The 20,943-nt window shown below is 34.8% G+C and overlaps 1 protein-coding gene across 1 annotated transcript; it reads right to left on the bottom strand.

The window, feature by feature from the left end:
* Window positions 1-11,955: 11,955 nt before the first annotated feature.
* SNAI2 (snail family transcriptional repressor 2) lies at window positions 11,956-17,925 on the bottom strand. The gene is made up of 3 exons (XM_074200876.1): window positions 17,596-17,925; window positions 16,334-16,879; window positions 11,956-15,311 (listed from the first exon to the last, which is right to left on the bottom strand). Exons 1-3 carry the CDS (start codon window positions 17,672-17,674, stop codon window positions 15,130-15,132), a joined length of 807 nt encoding a protein of 268 aa, XP_074056977.1. The 5' UTR covers window positions 17,675-17,925; the 3' UTR covers window positions 11,956-15,129.
* Between the last annotated feature and the right edge of the window lie 3,018 nt (window positions 17,926-20,943).

Raw genomic sequence — 20,943 nt, 5'->3', positions numbered from 1 at the left:
ATAAAGAAAAATGATAGATGCGGTCTCAAAGGTCTTAAAGATAAATACAGGAAATGGGGGGGCATTGAAAAATGTACTTTACAATTCCAAGTGTGGAAAGAATTACTTTCTGCTGAGAATTAAGGGGAGGATGAAGATCAGAAAGACTAAATTATTGTCCCATATTGACACAGGTATGGAGTAGCAGAAGCAGTAATCCAAACCCTTGCTTAAATGGCTATAGCAATATGAAATTGTTTAGAACCTGAGTGATTGAAGGGGACATAATGCCATCAGAAAGAGAGAAGTTTATGATGTTTTGAATTGTAAGTCAGTATACATTTTTTCTTTAGAAAGTATAAGATAGGGTCAGCTAGGTGGTGCAGTAGATAGAGCACCAACTCTGGAGTCAAGAGGATCTAAGTTCATATTTGACCTCAGACACTTAATAATTATCTAGCTGTGTGACCTGGGGCAAGTCACTTAACCCCATTTCCTTAAATAAATTGAAAAAAATAATAAAAAAGAAAGTATAAGATCTGGGCAGCTAAGTGGCACAGTCGACAGAGCACTGTCCCTGGAGTCAAGATTTGAGTTCATATCTGGTTGCAGGCACTTAATATTGACTTAGGTATGTGACCCTTGGCAAGACTTTTAACCCATTGCCTTGCAAAAAAAAGAGAATGTATATGATATAAAATTATTTGGTTTCTTTGTACATTTAACATCACCAATATTGAAGTTCCTACCATGTAAAAGACATTGGGATGTGTCACTGAACTCAGCAATATTCAATCCCATTTTTTATGATTTAAACAAATTTTGTGTATTATCCTTCTAATCTAGTCATCAGTTATAATGTTATTTCTATATCAATATATTTTCCAAGTTCCAAACACCCAACTTACCAACAAGTTTCTAAAATATAATCAATGCATATTTTTCAGGACCTTTGGAAATGAAGTGGCTAGTTAAATTGTTTGCAAACATATTAGATAAAATTATGCATCTGCATGAGCTTTGATCTTTAGAGATTTATGTAATTATTCATTATTGTATAAATATAATAAGCTCCTCCTTCCTCTACCTCCCCCCCCCATCCCAACCACTCTTTACCTCCTGGTCCTCTCCAGGATAACATAGCCTTGTCCAGTGAATCCTGACATTCCAGTCTGTAATTCTTGTATAATTGGCCAAGATCTTCAATTCTGTCAAAGCAGAGCAATGTAACTTGCAGTCTCAGAGACTCCCCTCTCTGGGGCACTGAGAGATCAATTAACTTGCCTAGTCTTCCTGGCAATGAGATCAGCCATCTTTCTATTATGGCACACTATCTCTCTTTTATGTATAATTTATACATATAACTTGCATAGAATAGATCCTTAAAAACCTTCATTGAATTGAATTGAATGATCATTAAATAACTGATTCCTATTTATATATTCTTTCTTTTGATTTTTGCAAGGCTATGGGATTAAGTGACTTGTCCAAGGTCATATATTTAAGTAAGTATTAAGTGCCTAAGGCTGAATTTGAATTCTGGTCCTTCAGTCTCCAGAGCTGGTATTTTATCCACTGTGCCACCCAGCTGTCATTTTATGGAGGTTATTTGCAAGGCAATGGAGTTAAGTGACTTGTCCAAGGTCACCTAGCTAGGGAATTATTATGTATCTGAAACAAAATTTGAATTCAGGTCCTCCTGACTCCAGGGTCCATGCTCTATCCATTGCATTACCTAGCTGAATTCTAGGTCTGTATAGTCAATCTTCACCTGGATAAAAGTTTGTAAATTAGAGATTTGCTTAGAATCCTGACAGGTGAATGGATTTGCCAAAGGTCATATTGCCAGTATGTGCTAGAATCATTATTTAAACCCTAGTCTTCCAGACTACTATGTCTTTCATATAGTACAACAATATCTTTTAAGAGAGAGTAGTTGTTGTTGTTCCTAATTTAGGGATTGTCTCCCCAGGAGTATATTTGAAGTTTAGCAACAATACTATTATCTTAGAATGTTGCAGAGAAATGAAGTTTTAAAAATTTCTTTTTGGTAGAAACAGTCTTAAAAAATCTTGTGAAAACTGCTGAGATAAAGCAATTAAAAAATGGAGGTTACTGATGATACTAGTCACACATATCAAAATAAGTTGCTATTAAAATCTGACAAACTTCATCAATTCTTTTTTTTCCAAGAAAAAGTTTGATTTTTTTTTATCAGTGCAAGGAGCTTTCAAGTGATGAAACTCCATTTACACTCATATATTGGAAACAGTTCTACAATTCATATTTCATTGACTTGCTTGGGGGCACTAAGAGGTTAAAGGTCTTGCCTGGAGTTCCACATCTAGTATGTGACAGAGGCAGGCCTTAAACCAGGTCATTTTGTCTCTGTGGCCAAATTATTCTCCCTTACATCATATAACTGTTTTTTGAGCCCTAATGAGTTACAAATGAATGATTCCCTTCCTGTCTATGCAGAATGACTTTCAAATTCAAAGAACCCAGATTCCTCACAATACGTATAATGCTCTGTTCAATGAGATCCATATTCAGAGACTATCAAAATCAAGCTATACTTAATCCACCTCTGTAACTGAGATTGGGTGGTAAAATATAACAAAAATCCTTCAATTTCTATTAAAATTCAATTTTGTCCATATTATTGGTTCATCTTACAGGATCAACAGCTGATCATTGGTAAGTGAAGACATATTAAACCATATGTTCATGAGTGGTCAGTTGGTTTGGTTTCTGTTTCTTGATCACTAGGCTTACCTAAACCCAAACTGCATTGTGAGCTGTTTTGATGGAATATTGTAAAATCATTTTTAAAACACAACCAAAGAAACAGATCTGAGTGGACAGTGCAGTATTCTGAGGTTACTGATAATGGAATTATGCTCTATAACTAGAATCAACAATTAGAGGATAAAGAAAGGCTGAAATCAGTTAGAAAATTGACTGCAGGGATAATTTTTTTTTTATCAAATTTTGCAAAAAAGATACAATTTTAAAATATAAATTGTAGAAATTATAACTCAGCTTTCTCTAGGACTTAATAAAACCTCTATAACTTTTTCCTCAAAATAATCTTGAAAGTGTTATTATACCTATTTTATGTGTTTGTGTATATTTTTATTTACATATATAATCTCCCTCATAGAAAGGGAACTTCTTGAAGGCTGCAACTATTCAAATGCTTTAAATATATGTATATATATATATGTGTATATATATATATATTTATATATATATATACACACATATATATATATATATATATATATATATATATATATATATATATATATATTGACTTTCTACCCCATTAACTAGAATAGTGGTTGGTATATAATAGGCCTATAATAAATCCATTTATTGATTGATTAATCTTTTTTTTTAAGTTGAAGAAACTGATCCTCAGAGAAGTAAAAAATTCAGTAAGTAAAAGTCAAATTAGAACCCATAATCCAAGAATTATGTTCTTTCTCCTACAATAATAGTGGGTACTCCCTTTCATTAAAATAAATTCTGTTCTAAAGAGTGTGAAAAATCCCTCTGTAGAGGAATAGTAGCACTGTTTATAGGAGCAAATGACTGGAAGTAAAATGTGTGTTCATCAGTTGGGAAATGGTGAAACAAATTGTGGTTTGTGAATAGAATGAAATATTATTACACCAAATAACAATTATTACAGATTTAGAGAAGCATGACACTGATCTCAAAGCATCAAACAATTCAAAAGCAGTAGACTTCAAAGGAGTGATGATGAAATGTGGCTCTTGACAAAGAAGTAACAGTGTTGATATAGAATGGGACAGGCGTTATCAGAGATGATTAATGTACTGATACAGTTTGGTGAAATATTGATTTCTAGGGTCTCTTGTCTCTGACACTGTGATCGTAAATTTTTTTAATTGGGAGAGGTAGTAGCTGGAATTTTGCAGCCCTTGTGCCATGTCATGACTATTTTACATTTGTTAAATGTCTTTAAGAAATAATAATAAATGCATTCCTTTACTTCTATACATTTCCCATTTTTAAAATCTGGCAGCTTTCTTGGGATAAATATATATAGAAACTTTTTAAACTTTTAAATATTATATTTGTCTCAGATGCCATTATAATTATTTAAAGAGGTCTGGCTAGAAATATAATAATCCATACTTCATACAAACTTTAGTTTGAATGATATGTTAACTTAGTTTGGGGGAATCTTGTTATTTTCTTCAAAGAATTTATCTCCTTATTTAGCCTTTGTCACAGAAAGTGACTATTTTTTAAAAAATTTTCATTTGTTTTCCAATTAGATACAATAATAATTTCAACCAATCATTTTTTGCAAGGTTTTGAATTTTATAATTTTTTTCTCCCTTCCTCCCTTCCCTGCCCTCCCCCAACAGAAAGCAATGTGATAAAGTCTTTAACTTTGCTCCCATGATATGCACGGATCACAAGTGAATGTGTTGAGAGAAGAAACAGATCCAAAAGAAAGAAAGAAAATACTAGAGAGAAAAAGTATGAAATACATGAGATAACTTTTAAAAATTGAAGATATTAATCTTTGGTCTTCTTTAACTCCACAATTCCTTCTCTGGATACAGATAGCAATCTTCATCATAGATCCCCTAATTTTGTCCCTGATTATTGCACTGATGGAGTGAGCAAGTTCATCAAGAATTATCATTATCCCATGTTGTTGTTAAAGTATACAATGTTCCGGTTCTGCTCATCTCACTCAGCATCAATTCATGCATGTCTTTACAGGTTTTTCTGTAATTCTGTAATTGTTCTTATAGAACAATAGGGTTCTATTATGTACACATATACCACAATTTGTTCAGTCAATCCCCAATTGATGGATATCCCCTCAATTTCCCATTCTTTGCACTACAGAGCTGCTATGAATATTTTTGTACATGTAGAATTTTTACCCTTCTTCACGATCTCTTAAGTATACAGACCTAGTCATGGTATTACTGGATCAAAGGGTATGCACAGTTTATTGCCCTTGGGGCCTAATTCCAAATTGCCCTCCAGAAAGGATGGATCAGTTCACAGCTCCAATAATGTATTAGTGTCCCAGATTTCCCACATCCCCTCCAATATTGTTTATTATCCTTTATGGTCAAATTGGTGAATCTTAGATGTGTGAGGTGGTACCTCACTGATGTTTTAATTAGCATTTCTCTAATCAATAATGATTTAGACCAGTTTTTCATGCGACAATCTATAGCTTTGATTTCTTCATCTGAGAATTGAAGTGCCTATTATTTTTATAAATTTATATTGGGGCTATTATTATTATTATTATTATTATTATCGTCATCATTATTTGGTTTGCTTAAGCTCATCAGTGTCCCTGATTTTTTTTACTTTTCTGAATATATAATGAATTAATGAAATTTTTGAATCTATATTGTGTAGCTGAGTGGCATAGTGGATAGAGTGCCAGGCCTAGTGTCAGGAAGATGTCTTCCTGAGTTCAAGTCTGCCCTCAAACACACTTACAAGCTCCTTGGCCTTTAGAATTATTTTATGTAGGCTTTGTAGTTGAATTCTAGGTATGCCTGTTATCTCCTTAAATTAGAGTGGGAGATCACAGAGAAGAGAGACAATTTTATTTTCTATGTGTCTCTTGAGTACTCAGTATGGTTCTTGGTCCAAAATAAGCAGGTGCTCACTAAGTGCTTTATCATGCTTTTATTAATGTCTTCAAAAGGGACTAGTCAGCATAGCAGAGTTCCTTAATAAATATATATTAAGTGATAAATGCACTGGTGCATGGGAGCCATCTTTGCCTCATTCACTGAACAACTGATGTTTATGGTATGACATGATTGACAACACATGGTGTGACTTGACATAAAGCATGACTTGATGTGGTACAAGCACAAAATGGCATGTGACATGCATGGTATGACAAGCAATGCATATGACCTAGCATGGCACAAATCATACCCCAATTACACACCATATCAATGTATGTATGATGTGACATAGACATGCCATGACATGGCAAAAACATGTGGCACTTTGGGGCATGGCATTTATGATGTAGGTGTCATGCCATGTTGCACTTAACATGATAGGACAATCATTGCATATGTACAGCATGATTTGGGTGTTCTATGACTGATGCATGTAGTGTGTCATGTCAAAAATATGATTTGATAGCCTATAAACATACCACATATGTAACACATGCTCAGCATGTATGACTTGACAAGACACATTCAGGATATAGTATATTGTATGTCACACCAATGTACTGCATGGTACAATATAGATATGACATGGCATGGAATAATATAACATGGCACTGTGGGGCATGAAATATATGATATGAGTGTCATGCCATGATGCACTTAACATGATTTGATACAATTATGTCATATGCTCAGTGTGACCTGAATATTATATAACTGATATGTGTAGCATGTGTGACAAAAGTGGGACTTGGATTGAAAGAAATGTGAAATATGCATAATTTGATAGGTTATGCATTTTCATGACAATATGAAACATGAGCAGCACATTTTTGATGTGATATGACACAGTATGGTGTGATATGATATTGTATGATGAGGTATTTATATAACTCTGAAATACATTGTAATATAGAAAAATGTGGCTTGTATATATTGATCATATACCTATCCACATATATGAATAATTAACTTTTCATATTCATTTTACCAAGTATTTATGAATCAATATTTCCAATAGAATCAATCAACATATATTTATAATATTTCTATCATACCCCATGCATTTTGTAGGCATTGGCAACACAAGCCCCAAAACAAGCCATCCATTGTACCAAAGGTCCTGACATTCTAATCAGAGATAATATAAACACATACATATGTGAGTCTTTAACGTATGCACATTTTGATGTGTAAAAAAAGATACATACAGAACTAGATAGAAGGTAGCCCTCTAGGGGAAGGTACTAACAGCTTAGGGACTACAGGAAAAACCTTCTTAAGAAGGTAATATTTGAATTGATTCTCAATGGATGAAGGATCCCAGAAAGTAGAGGGAAGCAAGGATACCCTAGCCTTGGGGCTAGACAGCAACATAATTGAGAATGTGTCTGTGTGTGTGTGTGTGTGTGTGTGTGTGTGTGTGTGTGGCCTAGCAAGTAGCTCAATATATCTGTTCCTCCTCTGTGTAGAGAAGATAATGTATAAAAATGTTAGGAAAGTAAGAAGGGGCAAGATATGAAAAACTGTAAATTTTAAGTGGAAGAGTTTAGGTTGGATCCTGGAGATGAAAAAAAATCACTTAACCTCTCCAGGCTTCAAGTTCCCCATTTGTACAATGGTAATAATAATATTTGTACTACCTTCATCATAGGATTATTAGAAGGATAAAATGAAATAATACACTTGGAGTTCTTTGCACAACTTAAAGTGAATTATAAATTTCACCTTTTATTATTGCACTTAGAAGGTCCTTGGTAAAGGTTTCTAGAAGGAATAGAGAAATCTATATTATTATACCACTTATAGTTTACTTTGTTTAATTCATAAATGTCCACATTTCATAAATGACCACTAAGTGCAAAACAGTAAATTAAATTCCTGTGGCATAAAGAAAAATGAAAAAATAAAACAGATAACAACAAGCCTTGCCCTTCTCTTCAGAGACATGGCTACTACAGTGATAGAATACTGTACACACAGTAAGATATGATGCTTGCTGGTTTATATATTTTCTTATTGTTTTTCTTTATTACAAAAGAGGGTCCAGTTCTTGATCGACCCCAATTTTCTTGTTAAAGAAACTGAACTTTGGGAATGGGGTGTGAGGCAATATCTAGAAATCATTGTGTCGGATAAACAACAACAACAACAACAATATAAGCACAAATTCATAAAGAATATAGATACCATACAGAAAAATAGAATAAAATACAGCTAGAAAGTTAAGTTAGAGGAAGACTGTGGCAGATTATACAACAAAGAATTTGAAAGTTTATTCTACAGGTAATTGGCATTTAAATGGTCTGATTTCTGTAATAAAATTGTTTCTTTAGAAGTATTAAGGAGGGGTGGCTAGGTGGTGCAGTGGATAGAACACCGGCCCTGGAGTCAGGAGTACTTGTGTTCAAATCTGACCTCAGACACTTAATAATTACTTAGCTGTGTGGCCTTGGCCAAACCCCTTAAACCCATTGCCTTGCAAAAATCTAAAAAAAAAAAAAAAAAAAAAAAAAAAAAGAAAGAAGTATTAAGGAGACTGGGAGAGGAGATAGGGACCAGATCAATGAGAATATTAGCTAGCTATTTCAATAGTTCAGGTGTCAGAGAATGACCTCACTCATACTAGGTAAATGGGAGAGTGTAGTGCCATGAAAGTAGAATTGTAAGAACTTGGCAAAAATTGTATGTGGTTTGGTGGGAGACAGGGAAAGTTCTTAGATAATTATATTTCGGGTGTGAGTGACTGGGAAGATTGTGGTATCATCAAAAGACAAAAAGCAATTGGGAGGAGATATGTTTTGGGGGGAGATTTTTGCATTCACTTCCATATATATGAAGTCTGAGGTGCCATTGGGACATCTGGGTAGTGATGTTAAGTTGTCTTCTGGGAGACATCAGGAGAAAGATCAGGGTTGGATATACGGACTTGAGGGGTCTTTGTAGAAAAGTGATGGTTTTTGTCACAGGAGTGAATAAGATTGACAAAGGAGACAAGGCAGCAAAAAAGCATGAGGGCTGAGGAAAAACGCTTGGATAGAAGGCATGAAAAGTAAAAGTGAGCCAAAGAAGAAAGCTGAGGCTAGATTAGCTAGGTGGAAGGTGAACCAATTCAAAGCAGTGCAACAAAAGTCCAAAGTGGATAGAGTCGAGGGAAAAGTAGAGCATTCATTATCAGAGATTGAAAGGAAAGACAGTAAATAGAGGATCCAGATTATTTTTTAAATTGAAATACTATGCAAAATATATAATTTTATTCAATCTCTATTCATAGTACTTCAGCCAAGGCTTAAAAAATCTTATTCATCCCTCTGGAGACAGTGGACAAGGCTACATTCCTAATCACTTTTTTGTTCTGGAGGTTTGGCAAGTTGGTATGTTTGAAGGAGTGCCATACTTGTTCCTTCTTTACATGTATATTTTCCATGAAGTAATTACTACCTCCTGCAGGGTTAAGGAGCTAGGCCAAACTCTCCATTAGATCAACTTCTTTAGTTTCAGAAACCCTATGGATTCATTGGTTCCAGTAAAATAGTTTTTTTTTCTTCCACAGGGAAAAGAATTATAGGATTATCACTGATAATCAGCAGTGTCTACTGAAAATAAAAGGACTACAGTGGAATAGCTTTGTATTTGTATGACTATTCCATTGTCTTTTAGGTGACAACACCTTTGTTGTCAAACTATTTTTGCTCAAAATTTGATCACCACCTAGACAAATCTAGGCCTTGGATTTGTACCTTGGCCAGGGAAACCTTGTATCCAACTAAATTATAAAGAGCTCATATCTACATTTTAGTAATGAATGAAATGACAGTTTCTCTTGGAAGATCAAAGCTGGGGTGAGGCATTGGGGTATATGGGGAATGATAATGGACTTTGGGAAAATGAAGTGTTATTGAACAGGAGATGGAGGCCAGCTGTTTGTTAATTCATCTCCCAGGAAGATAGAACTAGAGAAAATGGACTAAAATGCCCCAGGGGTAAATTGAGATAGTTATAAGGATGAAATTAGCCACACCAAGGATTAAGTAGTTATTTCTAGTACAACATCTTATAATAAATAGGGAAATCAATTTGGTAGGTTCTTTTATTGCTACATAGGCATTGAGAATTCCTTTAATTCTTTGTGATCTCAAAAGGAAAGCCTAAAATGTTTAATTCCATAATCTTCACCACCATCATAATCTACAGCAAATATTTCTGGATTGCCTCTAACTTGTAAAACATTGCAGAAGAAGTTTTAGTTCTAAGCATTTTGTTTCTGTCTGTCTTTTCATGTTTTGAGACTTTCATCACATATTGAAGGGACTAGAAAATACTTTTGCTTGATTTTTACCTTTGTCACAAAGCTGCAAACTTTTATATAATGGGCACTCTGCAGGCATTGAAGCAAATCACTTGAATATTCCTTGAAATAACCTTTACCATAGGTAAATTAACTGTGGAAATGAGATAAAATATGACCAATCAAGAATTAGAGCAAAAATGAATGATTTTGATTATATTAAATTGAAAAGTTTTTGCAGTAATAAAAACCAATGCTGCCAAAATTGGAAGAGTTAGCAGAAATCTGGGAAACATCTTCACAACTAGGAGTTCTGATAGTATCATTTCTAAAATATATAGAGAATTGCATCAAATTTATATGTCACAAGTCATTCCCCAATTGATAAATGATCAAAGAATATGAACAGTTTTCAAATAAAGAAATTAAAACTATATATATAATCATATAAAATGCTCCAAATTGTTATTGTTAAGAAAAATGAAAATTAAAACAACTATGAGGAATCAACTCACACCTATCAGATTGACCAAGATGAGAAAAAAAGGAAAGTGATCAACGTTGGAGAGATTATGGGAGGAATGGAACATATATCCATTGCTTGTGGAGATGTGAATGGATCCAACCTTTCTGGAGAGCAATATGGAACTATGCCCAAAGAGCAATAAAAGTGTTCATTCCATTTCATCCAGTGATTCCAATTCTAGGACTATATGCAGAAGAAATTATAAAAAAAGAATAAAGTCCTACATGTTCCAAAATATTCATAGCAGTTCTTTTTGTTAATGGCAAAGAATTGGAAATTGAGGGGATGCCCAGCAATTGGATAATGACTAAACAAGTTATGGTACATTAATATTATGCAATATTATTGTTTGATAATATAAGTCATAAATGATTGGACTCTAGAGAAGCATGGAATGAATTACAGGATCTGGTGCTGAGTGAAGGGAGCAGAACCAAAAGAACAAAAAACACATTAACCACAACACTGTGAGATGATCAGCTTTGTTGGAAGCAGCTCCTCTTACCAGTTCTAAGAGCTAGGACAATGAACAATGTTATCTCCATTCAAAGGAAGAAAAACAAACTAAAACATCACACACACACATACACACACAGACATGAAACCCAACCCTTCAGAATCTGATGAAAGCATTATAAAAATGATCTCTTATGTATCTCTTTCCGTTAATTCTAATTACTCATACCAAAAATAACTAATCTATAAACATGTTTATAAAAATATGTATGTACAATGCGAACCTGACTGTTTGCCACTGAGGGGAAGGGGGTGGGAAGGGAGGGAAGAAGAAAATTTTTGTTACTTAAAAATATACATGTGCATATGGATGAAAACAACTAAACAAATAAAAAAACAAAAAAAATAACCTTCAGAAACTTTTTTCTATTCACTTTCAAAGACAGCAACAGTTATCATTATGTTCTTGGCATCCTTCAACTATCTGTAAATGTGTCTTAAATATGAGATATCAGCATTTATTATTATGTTCATAACCCTTGAAATGTTTTATTATTCATTGTAATTTTAATATTTATTTTAAAAACAGATCCATGAAAATACTGTCTAGTCTACCAAATTTGCATTGGTTTTGCCAATTCCTCCTCTCAATCTAAATCTAATTTCCTTCTGCTATACTCCACTTAATAGTTTACAAGAATACCAATACTTTGATTGCCCCTCAGATTCCCATGAATACAAAACACAATGGGACCAGGTTGAAAAGGGAGGTTCACTCAACTTTTAGATCTGTTACTTGTCACCTCATCCACAATCCAGTTTCTGGTACTTTAATCCAGAATCCTTTGTACCTCTATTTTGGAAAATCAGTACTTTCTTTGACTTAATAGTTATTTGAAGAGATCCTGATATGTTGTCAGAAAGCCTGATACTTTCTCTTATTAGAATTTCTCTCTTTCCTAAAATATTTGACATTATCTTACCAATAAATTCATACCTCTCAGTATCACAATTGTCCCTTGAAAAATGTTTTATCTTCCTATGTACTTTGCATTTCAGGTCAGACATCCATTCAGAGATTGCTTGCTTCCTAATTTTCTCTAATCCTTAAAGACACTTGTGTCTTTGAATTAGAGAAGAAGAAAATCTTCCTTTCTCATTAGAGTGGAAATGGCTCCTCCTCTTAGGATTGGGGGGAGGGAATTTGAGTGGTCCTCATCATTCTGCAGTAATGAATAGTGCAGACTGGTAGGGGTGCTATTACAATAAATGATTCTTCAATTGCATTTATAAGTATTCTGAATTCTTTCCTTTTTTTAAAAAACATTAACTATTCTCTTCTGATTTCAGCTACTATATCTCTTTTTATCTAGGATGCCCTTAAGTCTGGATAGTCTGTATGTAGGACCAATAGTGCCTTATGAAGAAATGGTAATGAAATAGTGAAAGTAAAACATCTGTCCTATGAAAAGGAAAATATTGCTATTAATTCCTCACAAAGGGGGCATACTTGAAGTTAAATCTTGATTTCAAGACAGGTAACTGTTTTAGTTTTGGTCTGGAAAAAGAAAAACTGACACAACCAAATGCTTGCCTGGAGATCTACAAACTTCAAAGGGAGTTAACGGGTATGTGTAGGTCAATAGAGTAACCACATGACACATTTCAAACATGTTTGATGCCTTCTAGGAGAACTCACAAAATGCTCTTTATTCACTCTTTATTGTCTTGGAAATCGTCTGGAGGCTTCACTACTCATCTTTGCTATTCCAGAGATTCCTAAATGAAGGCAATGCTGACGCCTGGAAGTAGAGACAGACCATTTCAGTTAAACCAGCTGTGATCTTGTATCCAGAAAGTCGAGTTGAAGTTAATCTTCCCTCTCTGAAATGTTTTGTGTTAAAGGGTTAAGACTAAGTGAAACTAAAAACCAGTATTCTAATTGTGAGCTATTTCAATCAGATTACAGGCCCATGTTACCTTGGCTACAATTTATTGAGCTGGTTCAGTGGAACAAATGTTGGTCTGGAATGCGAATGATGGTTCTACTTCAGGCTAGTCATGTCACTGTTCTCTGGTCACATAAACTATCTTCTGTTTAATTTAGGATTTGGGAATTATTGTTGCTGACCCATATCTACATCTCAGGTCTCATATGAAAAAATAAAATCACAAAGAAAATTATGTAGATTGAAAGAAAAAGTGATAACTACAAATCTAAAGCAATCATTGCAATCAACAATTTGGCTTTTTGTTGCTACATTGGACGAAATAATTAGACTAGCAGTTGTCTGGCAATTGTGAATTTACTTATTGTAAACAATGTACATGAATGATTAGAATTTGTTGATCGTGGTTAATGAAGGAGGTTTCACTGAAAAACTAGGTAGGATCTGACATCTTATATCAAGTATCTATCTATATAGCTATAAATGTTATATCATTTTTATGTTAAACCCTTATACAAAGATTTTAATTTATAAAACCTGTATAGATTTAATATATACATACATGTTTTGTATATATGCACAGAGGACAGTCATTAAAGAACCTTAACCTTTCCTTAATTAACTCAACTTCAACCAACACATTAATTAAAAGTTGAACTATTTACTTCCTCTGAATTACTGGATCTAAATTACTTCTATCATGCAAACTAATTTTTTAATGCTGTGATAATTTTTTTTCATGTTCTTCTATATTTTCACATCTTTTCAATTTAAATTTTCCATTTTTCACATTTCTCAAATCAAAGCCACATTATATAGAATATCTTTTTGAAGGGCTATAGACTAACTCTTTGAAGTTCATAATTTGATTTGATTTTGGTTGGATTTTTTGAAATCAGTATTAAAATATTCTTATATTTTATAATCTGATGAGTTTTGACACTCAGCAGAGAAAAGGAGTCTTCTATTAATTTTCCCCAATGCTAAATTACCCCTAAATAGATTGTTATTTTCTGAGTTTGAAAGTGTTATCTGCATATTGAATATAAATATTAGTGCATCTGAATTATATTATCAATCTCTATCATCTATAATACAATATATATCATTTCCACAGATAGTATTAAATTGTCATTTTTACTAAATAATCTAAACCATATTTTGCTTTGGGTAGTTTCTCTTAAAGACAAAGCAAATAAAGTCTCTGTAAGTAATTATACCAAACAATAGGTTTTTTCAAAAAAATGTTTATTGTAAAAAAGTGACTAAAAAATTGTAGAAACATTTGACTTCACACAGTCTTCAAGTTGCTTATAGATGTGACCATAGGCAACAGCTCACTTTCATACATATCCCATTCAGTCATATAAAAATAAAAAAAAATTTACATTATGTTCACCAACAATTAACAAAAAAGGCACTTGGAGGGGGATAATGCTGTAGATATTGCATTTTCTTTGTGCATTTTTAAAATGAAAAAAAGTACATAGTTGAACTTCCAAAAATCCCCTCTTGCACTTATTCCCGTTTTGTTTTTAGTTTTTTTTATTTTAGAGAAAAATGAAAAACCTATTTTTGTACTACAACATGGGTCAAGCATGCACCAGGAATGTTCAAAGCTAGTTTTTTTCTTTCCCTTAAGGCACATACTGTTTATGATAAAACATGAAATACATTAATACATTCTTTTGTATTTTTTTCTTCTTTGAGTGTAAAGCATTGCAGATAATCAACAAAGGCCTTATTTCAACAACAGCAACCAGTAATATTGGGAATTTTAAGAAAAGTAAACTTGGAATACTTTGTAAGGCACCTGAGATAGATGGTGTTGGGCAGATTCTCTTGCTCAAAGAAACTCTTTTATTACAAATAATACTGTTTGTTTGTTCTCTATTGAAATGATTTGGCAGGAATGTAAATTTCTGCACTCTTTTCCTAGCAAGAAAAGAGATCATGTGCTTTGGGCTTCATTTCTGAAGAAAGCTCATTTTGCTTCTTCCTTAGGTTCTAGTTGAAATGTTAGTAGGTCTATGGCAATTTTGAACTTCCCACGGAAGTAAGTAACCTGAAACTCTTAAGGATTCTATGGTCTTCAACCTTAAAAAAATATACATCTCTAATTTGGTTGGAAAGCAGGAGAGAAAATGCCTTTGGACTAGTATTTATCATCTGTAACAGGAGTGAAGAAATGCATTCAGTTCGAGTAAACAATGATTGCATCACTCAGTGTGCTACACAGCAGCCAGATTCCTCATGTTTGTGCAGGAGAGACATTCTGGAGAAAGTTTTGGAGCAGTTTTTGCATTGGTATTTCTTTACATCAGAATGGGTCTGGAGGTGAGCCCTCAGATTTGACCTGTCTGCAAATGCTCTGTTGCAGTGAGGGCATGAAAAAGGCTTCTCCCCTGGAAAAAATAAAATGGACAAGAAGGAAGAAACATGTTAGTGATTTCCTTAAGAAAAACGAATAGCTTAATAACTTTGAAAGATAAATAGATACCAGAAATCCTCAACTTTGGTATTACCAACCCTGATTCAAATTCAAAAATTGACATTTATTTGCCATCTGCTATATGCAATTTTTGAATCTGCCACCTTAAGATGAAAGTGTATTCTGTTAAATTAAAAAAAAATAAAAGTGGATCCTGCCAGACAAACTGAAATACTGTTCATTGCTCCTGGATTTGAGGAAATGTTCTGTTGTTTCAGGGGACTTGTTTATTGAAGTTTTCTGATTCAGAACAGGTGCAGCTAATGTTTTTGGTCAAGCTCTTCCAAGCATTTGTCTTTTTTCCTCTTTTCTGCAATTGATCCTATCTTACATTTAAACTGTATTGCAAGATCTCCCCCTTCCTCTCCTTTGTAGGATGTTGGGCCACGAATCAGAAATGCAGTTGGGCAGGAGCAGGAGTGAAGGGGATGAGGGGTGGGAGCTGGCCTAAAGAAATGTATTAGAGCTCACAGCAAGAATATGTTTAACTCTGAATCAAGTTAAAAACAGGAAAAAAACACTATAGGTAACATTCCATCTATTTACTAAATCAGTTGATTAAGATAGCAACATTTGTACTCACTGATTAGCAGTGGGGGTGGGGGTGAGAGGCAAGCACACAGAACACACATTCTGGGACAACCTTTCCTGCTTTTTCTAATTGATCTTTGAGACCAAACGCCCAGCACATTGAGAGTCCTTTCCAAAGTCTAAGTGCATGTTTGCAATCATCAGTGCAGAGGTTGTTAACGAGAAACCGAGATTTTGTGCTGTAATGACTCTTTGAGGGCAGCCAGGAAGCAACCATAAATTAACGTCAGTCACATTTAAGAGCACTGATGTCATTTACCTAATGCAAAACCCCTAACATAAAGTTTCATTCTATTATGAAGTAGCATTTGTGCCCTTTATAATTTAAATGTGTCTTTTGCTTACCAGTGTGAGTTCTAATGTGTCCTTGAAGCAACCAGGGTCTTGAGAATGCCTTGCCACAGATCTTGCAGACACAAGGTAAAGTGTGGGTCCTGATGTGCATCTTCAGGGCTCCCAGGCTCACATATTCCTTGTCACAGTACTTACAGCTGAAAGATTTCCTGGACTGGGCATCGCAATGCAGCTGCTTATGCTTGGCCAGCCCAGAGAAAGTAGAATATGTTTTGTTACATAAACTACACTGAAACTTTTCTGCTTCGATGGCATGGGGATCGGAGAGCTTGGACTGAATTCTCTCCTCTTCATCACTGATGGGACTTTCTGAGCCACTGTGGTCCTTGGATGAGGTGTCTGAAGCAGGAGGGGGGCTCACCCGCCCCAAGGATGAAGGATATCCAGAAAGAGGAGAGAGGTCACTGGGCAATGGCGAGTGGAATGGAGCGTTTGTAGTCCACACAGTAATGGGGTTGTAGGCTACTGAACTGAGGATCTCTGGTTGTGGTATGACAGGCACTGGGTAGCTTTCATAGAGATATGGGGAAATAATCACTGGCAAAAAAAAAGAAAAAGAAAAGAGGATTAAAGCAAAGTAATTGGAAAATCCTACTAACAGGCTATAAAATAATGCTTATAGGATTTCGCAGTGCACAAGACAGGTGCCCAAAGGAGACAACAGAGGCTTTAGTAAAGCAAATATGGTTTAAAAATATGACACTCACATCATATTGTATTTGTGTACATATACATTCACTGGAAATACTCATGACAGCGCCTGGAAGATTAACAATCTGGGCAATACCCAGACTAAGTTCTAAAAGCCTCATCGCTGCTTTCTCCTCTTAAGCGATGTCCAAAAGCCTACAACTGCTTGCTCATAGCCAGTTTTCCATTTCTATTCTTTATATGTTTTCTTTCAAACATTTCTATACAACATTTCTTTATTATGCAACTTTATAAATGGAAAACAATCTTATTTCACGAAATCTGTTTTTAAATAGTTGCACATTAGGCTTCAGGGGAAAATGCTTTAGAAAAAATAAATTTAGAAGAGAGAAATCACCAAATCATTTTACAAGAAAATAAATGGTACAATTTTCTAAATGAAGCTTTTCTCTAAAGAGTGAAAACAAAATGGAAATTCATAGAAATTCAACATAGCAATTAAAAAGACAAACCAAAAGCAGAATTACTGAAATCTATCACAAGTTATTTTGGAAAGGAAGGGGGTAGATTTATTTTTCTTTCTTTTTCTCTTTTGCTTTTACCTGTGTGTGTGTCCAGTTCACTATAATTTGGCTTCTTGGATGAATTGAAATGTTTCTTGACCAGGAAAGATCGTGGCATTTTGAAGTCAGGACTTTGGAGATTTCCCAAAATGTCTTTTGCTTATAGAATAACGGTCCCCAAGTTCCGTGAAGGACTCAAATCACTGCTCGCACATCGGTCCCTCTAGCATTGTCTACTCCGCCGAATCCATGCAGTGAAGGAAAGCTACAGCAGGGCAGAGGCTCCTTGAAAAGTGCTGTAAATACCCACTATCAGGTGCAGGAGGGTAGGGCCCGGTTTCTTTCTGTCCAATCACTTCTGAAGCTGCTCGGGCTTTTTTACACACTGAGCCCGTTTGCCTGGGCGGGTTCTCCTCCCTTTTGGGAGAAAGGATCCAATCACTGCTTCGAGGTAAGGGTTTGGTTCAGGTTTCAACTCCTCCCCCCGGGACAGCTGTGAACAGAGTCTGTTGTCAGACTAAATTATTCGGGTTCAAAGTGGCTGTATGTTGTTCCTCGGAATTTCAGTTGAGTATTTTTTTTTAAAGTGTTTAAGTATTTTCAATAGAGGTAATTTTACTTATTTAACTCCACTCGTTATTATTCTTACTCACACAAAGCTAGATAGTCATAGACACTGCAATTTCTTTCTGGACCAGGTCTGGCTTCCAGATGTTTGATAAAACAAATACAATGGGACAAAATGTTTATTAAGGAAAGGAAAAGGGGAATACTATTTGATAACGGGTCAGCTTTCGATGTTAATGAGAGTCTATATTTGGAAGTGGCATCTTGAATGGTTTTTATTTGAAGATTAGCCAAATCATTAACTCATGACTTTTGAAAATAAAAGGTAGGAGAAGGGAGACAAAAGCTTCTGTGAGTGAGGAGGGAAGCTCCTTCACAGTAGGGAAGTTCTTTTGGTCTGTAAAACTTGTTGGAAGCAGCATGCCATTCACATTCTGATTGCCACTGAATACATTTTATATCTTAATGGCTTCAGTAAAGCAAGAAGATTCCATTTCCTCTGAACTTGAGTAATCATTTCACTGTATTAGCTGCTTTGGCTTGAAAGAAATGCTGTCTTGCAATAAGAGATATGATTATCTGAGGAAATGGAAATCTTCACACTTAATAAGAAAATATACCCAGCTACTCAACACAACACAGTTGGGGAAACTGTTTCAGGACCGACAGAAAATCCTTTCACACATCCAGATGACAAAAAAATTTAGTCTATTATGTGTCTTAATATGATTTTATGGAAAGATGGAGATTTTTTAGAGACAATTCAAAGATTAATCTATTTTATTTGGTGTTATTTTCTTAAGCTTCCATTATTTTCCTGAACTGCAATAGAAAAAAGGATACAGTTGTAGGATAGAATGCTAAAAGTTAGGAGAACTATCTATCTAGAAACATAAAAATACCTCAAAGGTTTTATTGTGGGCTTAAAAATGTAAAAAAAAAACCCTTCCAAAGGAGATAATTTATTTCTGATCCATAGCAAGTATCTTTTCAAATGCTTCGGTTCACATCAAAAATGATTTTTTTCTTGTTTCCATCTTTAAACTGCTCAGAAAACTGATAAATAGGGAACATGTATAAAGACCACCCCAGCTTTGTGTCTAACAGGTGCTGGAAGAGAAATGTGAAGCAAATAGCATTGGTTGTGTTAAGACTTGTATGAGTAAAGTGCATTGTCAAGCTGCATAACTTCTTAATCTTAAGATGCCAAAACAAGTGTAAGGGGATGGGGTGGTGATGGGAAGTTCCCTAGTTTCTTGAACTAATTTCTAATCTATCTATCTGTCTGTCTATCTGTCTCTCCCTCTCCCTCTTTCTATAATACATATATACATACATACATACATACATATTATAACCTCTAACTTTAGTGTGAATTATTATTAGATTCAAGTGAAATTCCAACTTAAAGGAAATGCACCTAGGGGAAACAGCGAAACAGGAAAAGGCAACATCAGAGCCTTAGGGACTTATGTTTCTCCCAACAAACTATAAATCTGAGTATAATCTATTGCATGCTTTCTGAGTTTACTGCTTTCTATGAGTGGAGGTAGAGATTTAGGAGACTAGTTTATGGAAGCAAGAGTCCTCTTTGCCCTTTTCACCCCATTTCCTGAAAAAAGGCACAATTTGTTAGAGAGAGATATAATATACAGTTGAGTAAACACAAATTGTCATGAGGTTCCATTTCCTCCTTTACTCCCTAGAAGATATGAAATTCTTTTCTCATAGCTTCAAAACCTATTCATAACATGAAGAACTACAAGGGCAGTCTTGCATCTAAAATATGTTTATAAATTTTGTTTTCTAATGAAAATATAGATTTTTCACAAGCCTTATGTATTCAGATAACCAGAGAAGATGGATATTTGCATTTATTTTCTGTATATGTGAATTTTTGCAACAACTGTGAAAGCAGAGAAATTAACTTATTTATATTCATATAAGGTAGCCTAGTCATACATAGCATTTGTACATAGGGTACATCACACAAATCATACAGCCATGACATATTACCGCACTTACTGGAAATAGTGAATGATGTTGGGAACAGCGTATGAGGCATGTTATTACACAGATCTGAAAGGTTACTAGTCACACATACTACCTGAGTGAGGTTTGCTGTCAAAAGTGGGAGAGTCTGCAGGCGGACTGGGTGAGTCAGTCTCAACAGGTGCTCTGCTTGTTCACTGCTAACATGGTCGAGAGGGGCTTTGGAGGCTAGCAAAATATGCAGGAAAGGAAGAAGGATACGAAGGGAAATGCACTGGAGTCAGTTGCAAGCCAGAGCTAAGACAGAAGATTTCCTTTCCTTCTGGATGCCAGAGATCTCAGTTAGGTAATGTGTGCTGTGGTCACTGACTCAGCTGAGGAACTGAAATATTTTTCCTGCATGAGAAGAGAACTCATGTCTGGTTCAACTGTAACAGCTAGAAAATGTTTCATTTTGAAAGCACAGAAAAGTTATCATCAGCTAAAAAATATGAGCTCCTAAAGTGGTTAACCTCTTCACTACTACAGGGAATTTGAAGGATCCTGGGGTGGTTTAGATGATCTTTTGTAGTAATATTTCCATTTTCTTCATTGCATGGGTTATAAAAAAATGATAGGAAGCAGGAGGGGGGAAGGGACAGGGACAGGGAAAGTTACTGTAGATTTAGTTAGATACCCTGGAAAAGACAAAAATTCATAGGAAGTGCCTCTGTCCTTAAGAATCTTATACTCTAGCAGTAGAGATAACCCTATGCATACAAATAACTTTGATATTAAACAGAATGTTACATACCCTGAGCAAAGTACCCAGGTGTTCAGAGAAGACAG

This window comes from Macrotis lagotis, chromosome X (assembly GCF_037893015.1).
Source record: "Macrotis lagotis isolate mMagLag1 chromosome X, bilby.v1.9.chrom.fasta, whole genome shotgun sequence".
Lineage (NCBI taxonomy): Eukaryota > Metazoa > Chordata > Mammalia > Peramelemorphia > Peramelidae > Macrotis > Macrotis lagotis.
This window is presented reverse-complemented; position numbering and strand designations above follow the sequence as displayed.

Bases quoted from the DNA above. Each gene is read 5' to 3' on its own strand.
- SNAI2 (XM_074200876.1), bottom strand. From the start codon at position 17,674: ATGCCACGATCTTTCCTGGTCAAGAAACATTTCAATTCATCCAAGAAG. The intron at 16,880-17,595 runs GTAAAAGCAAAA...TTTTTTTGCCAG, and splicing joins TGAACTGGACACACACACAG to TGATTATTTCCCCATATCTC. The intron at 15,312-16,333 runs GTAAGCAAAAGA...TATTTTTTCCAG, and splicing joins ACACATTAGAACTCACACTG to GGGAGAAGCCTTTTTCATGC.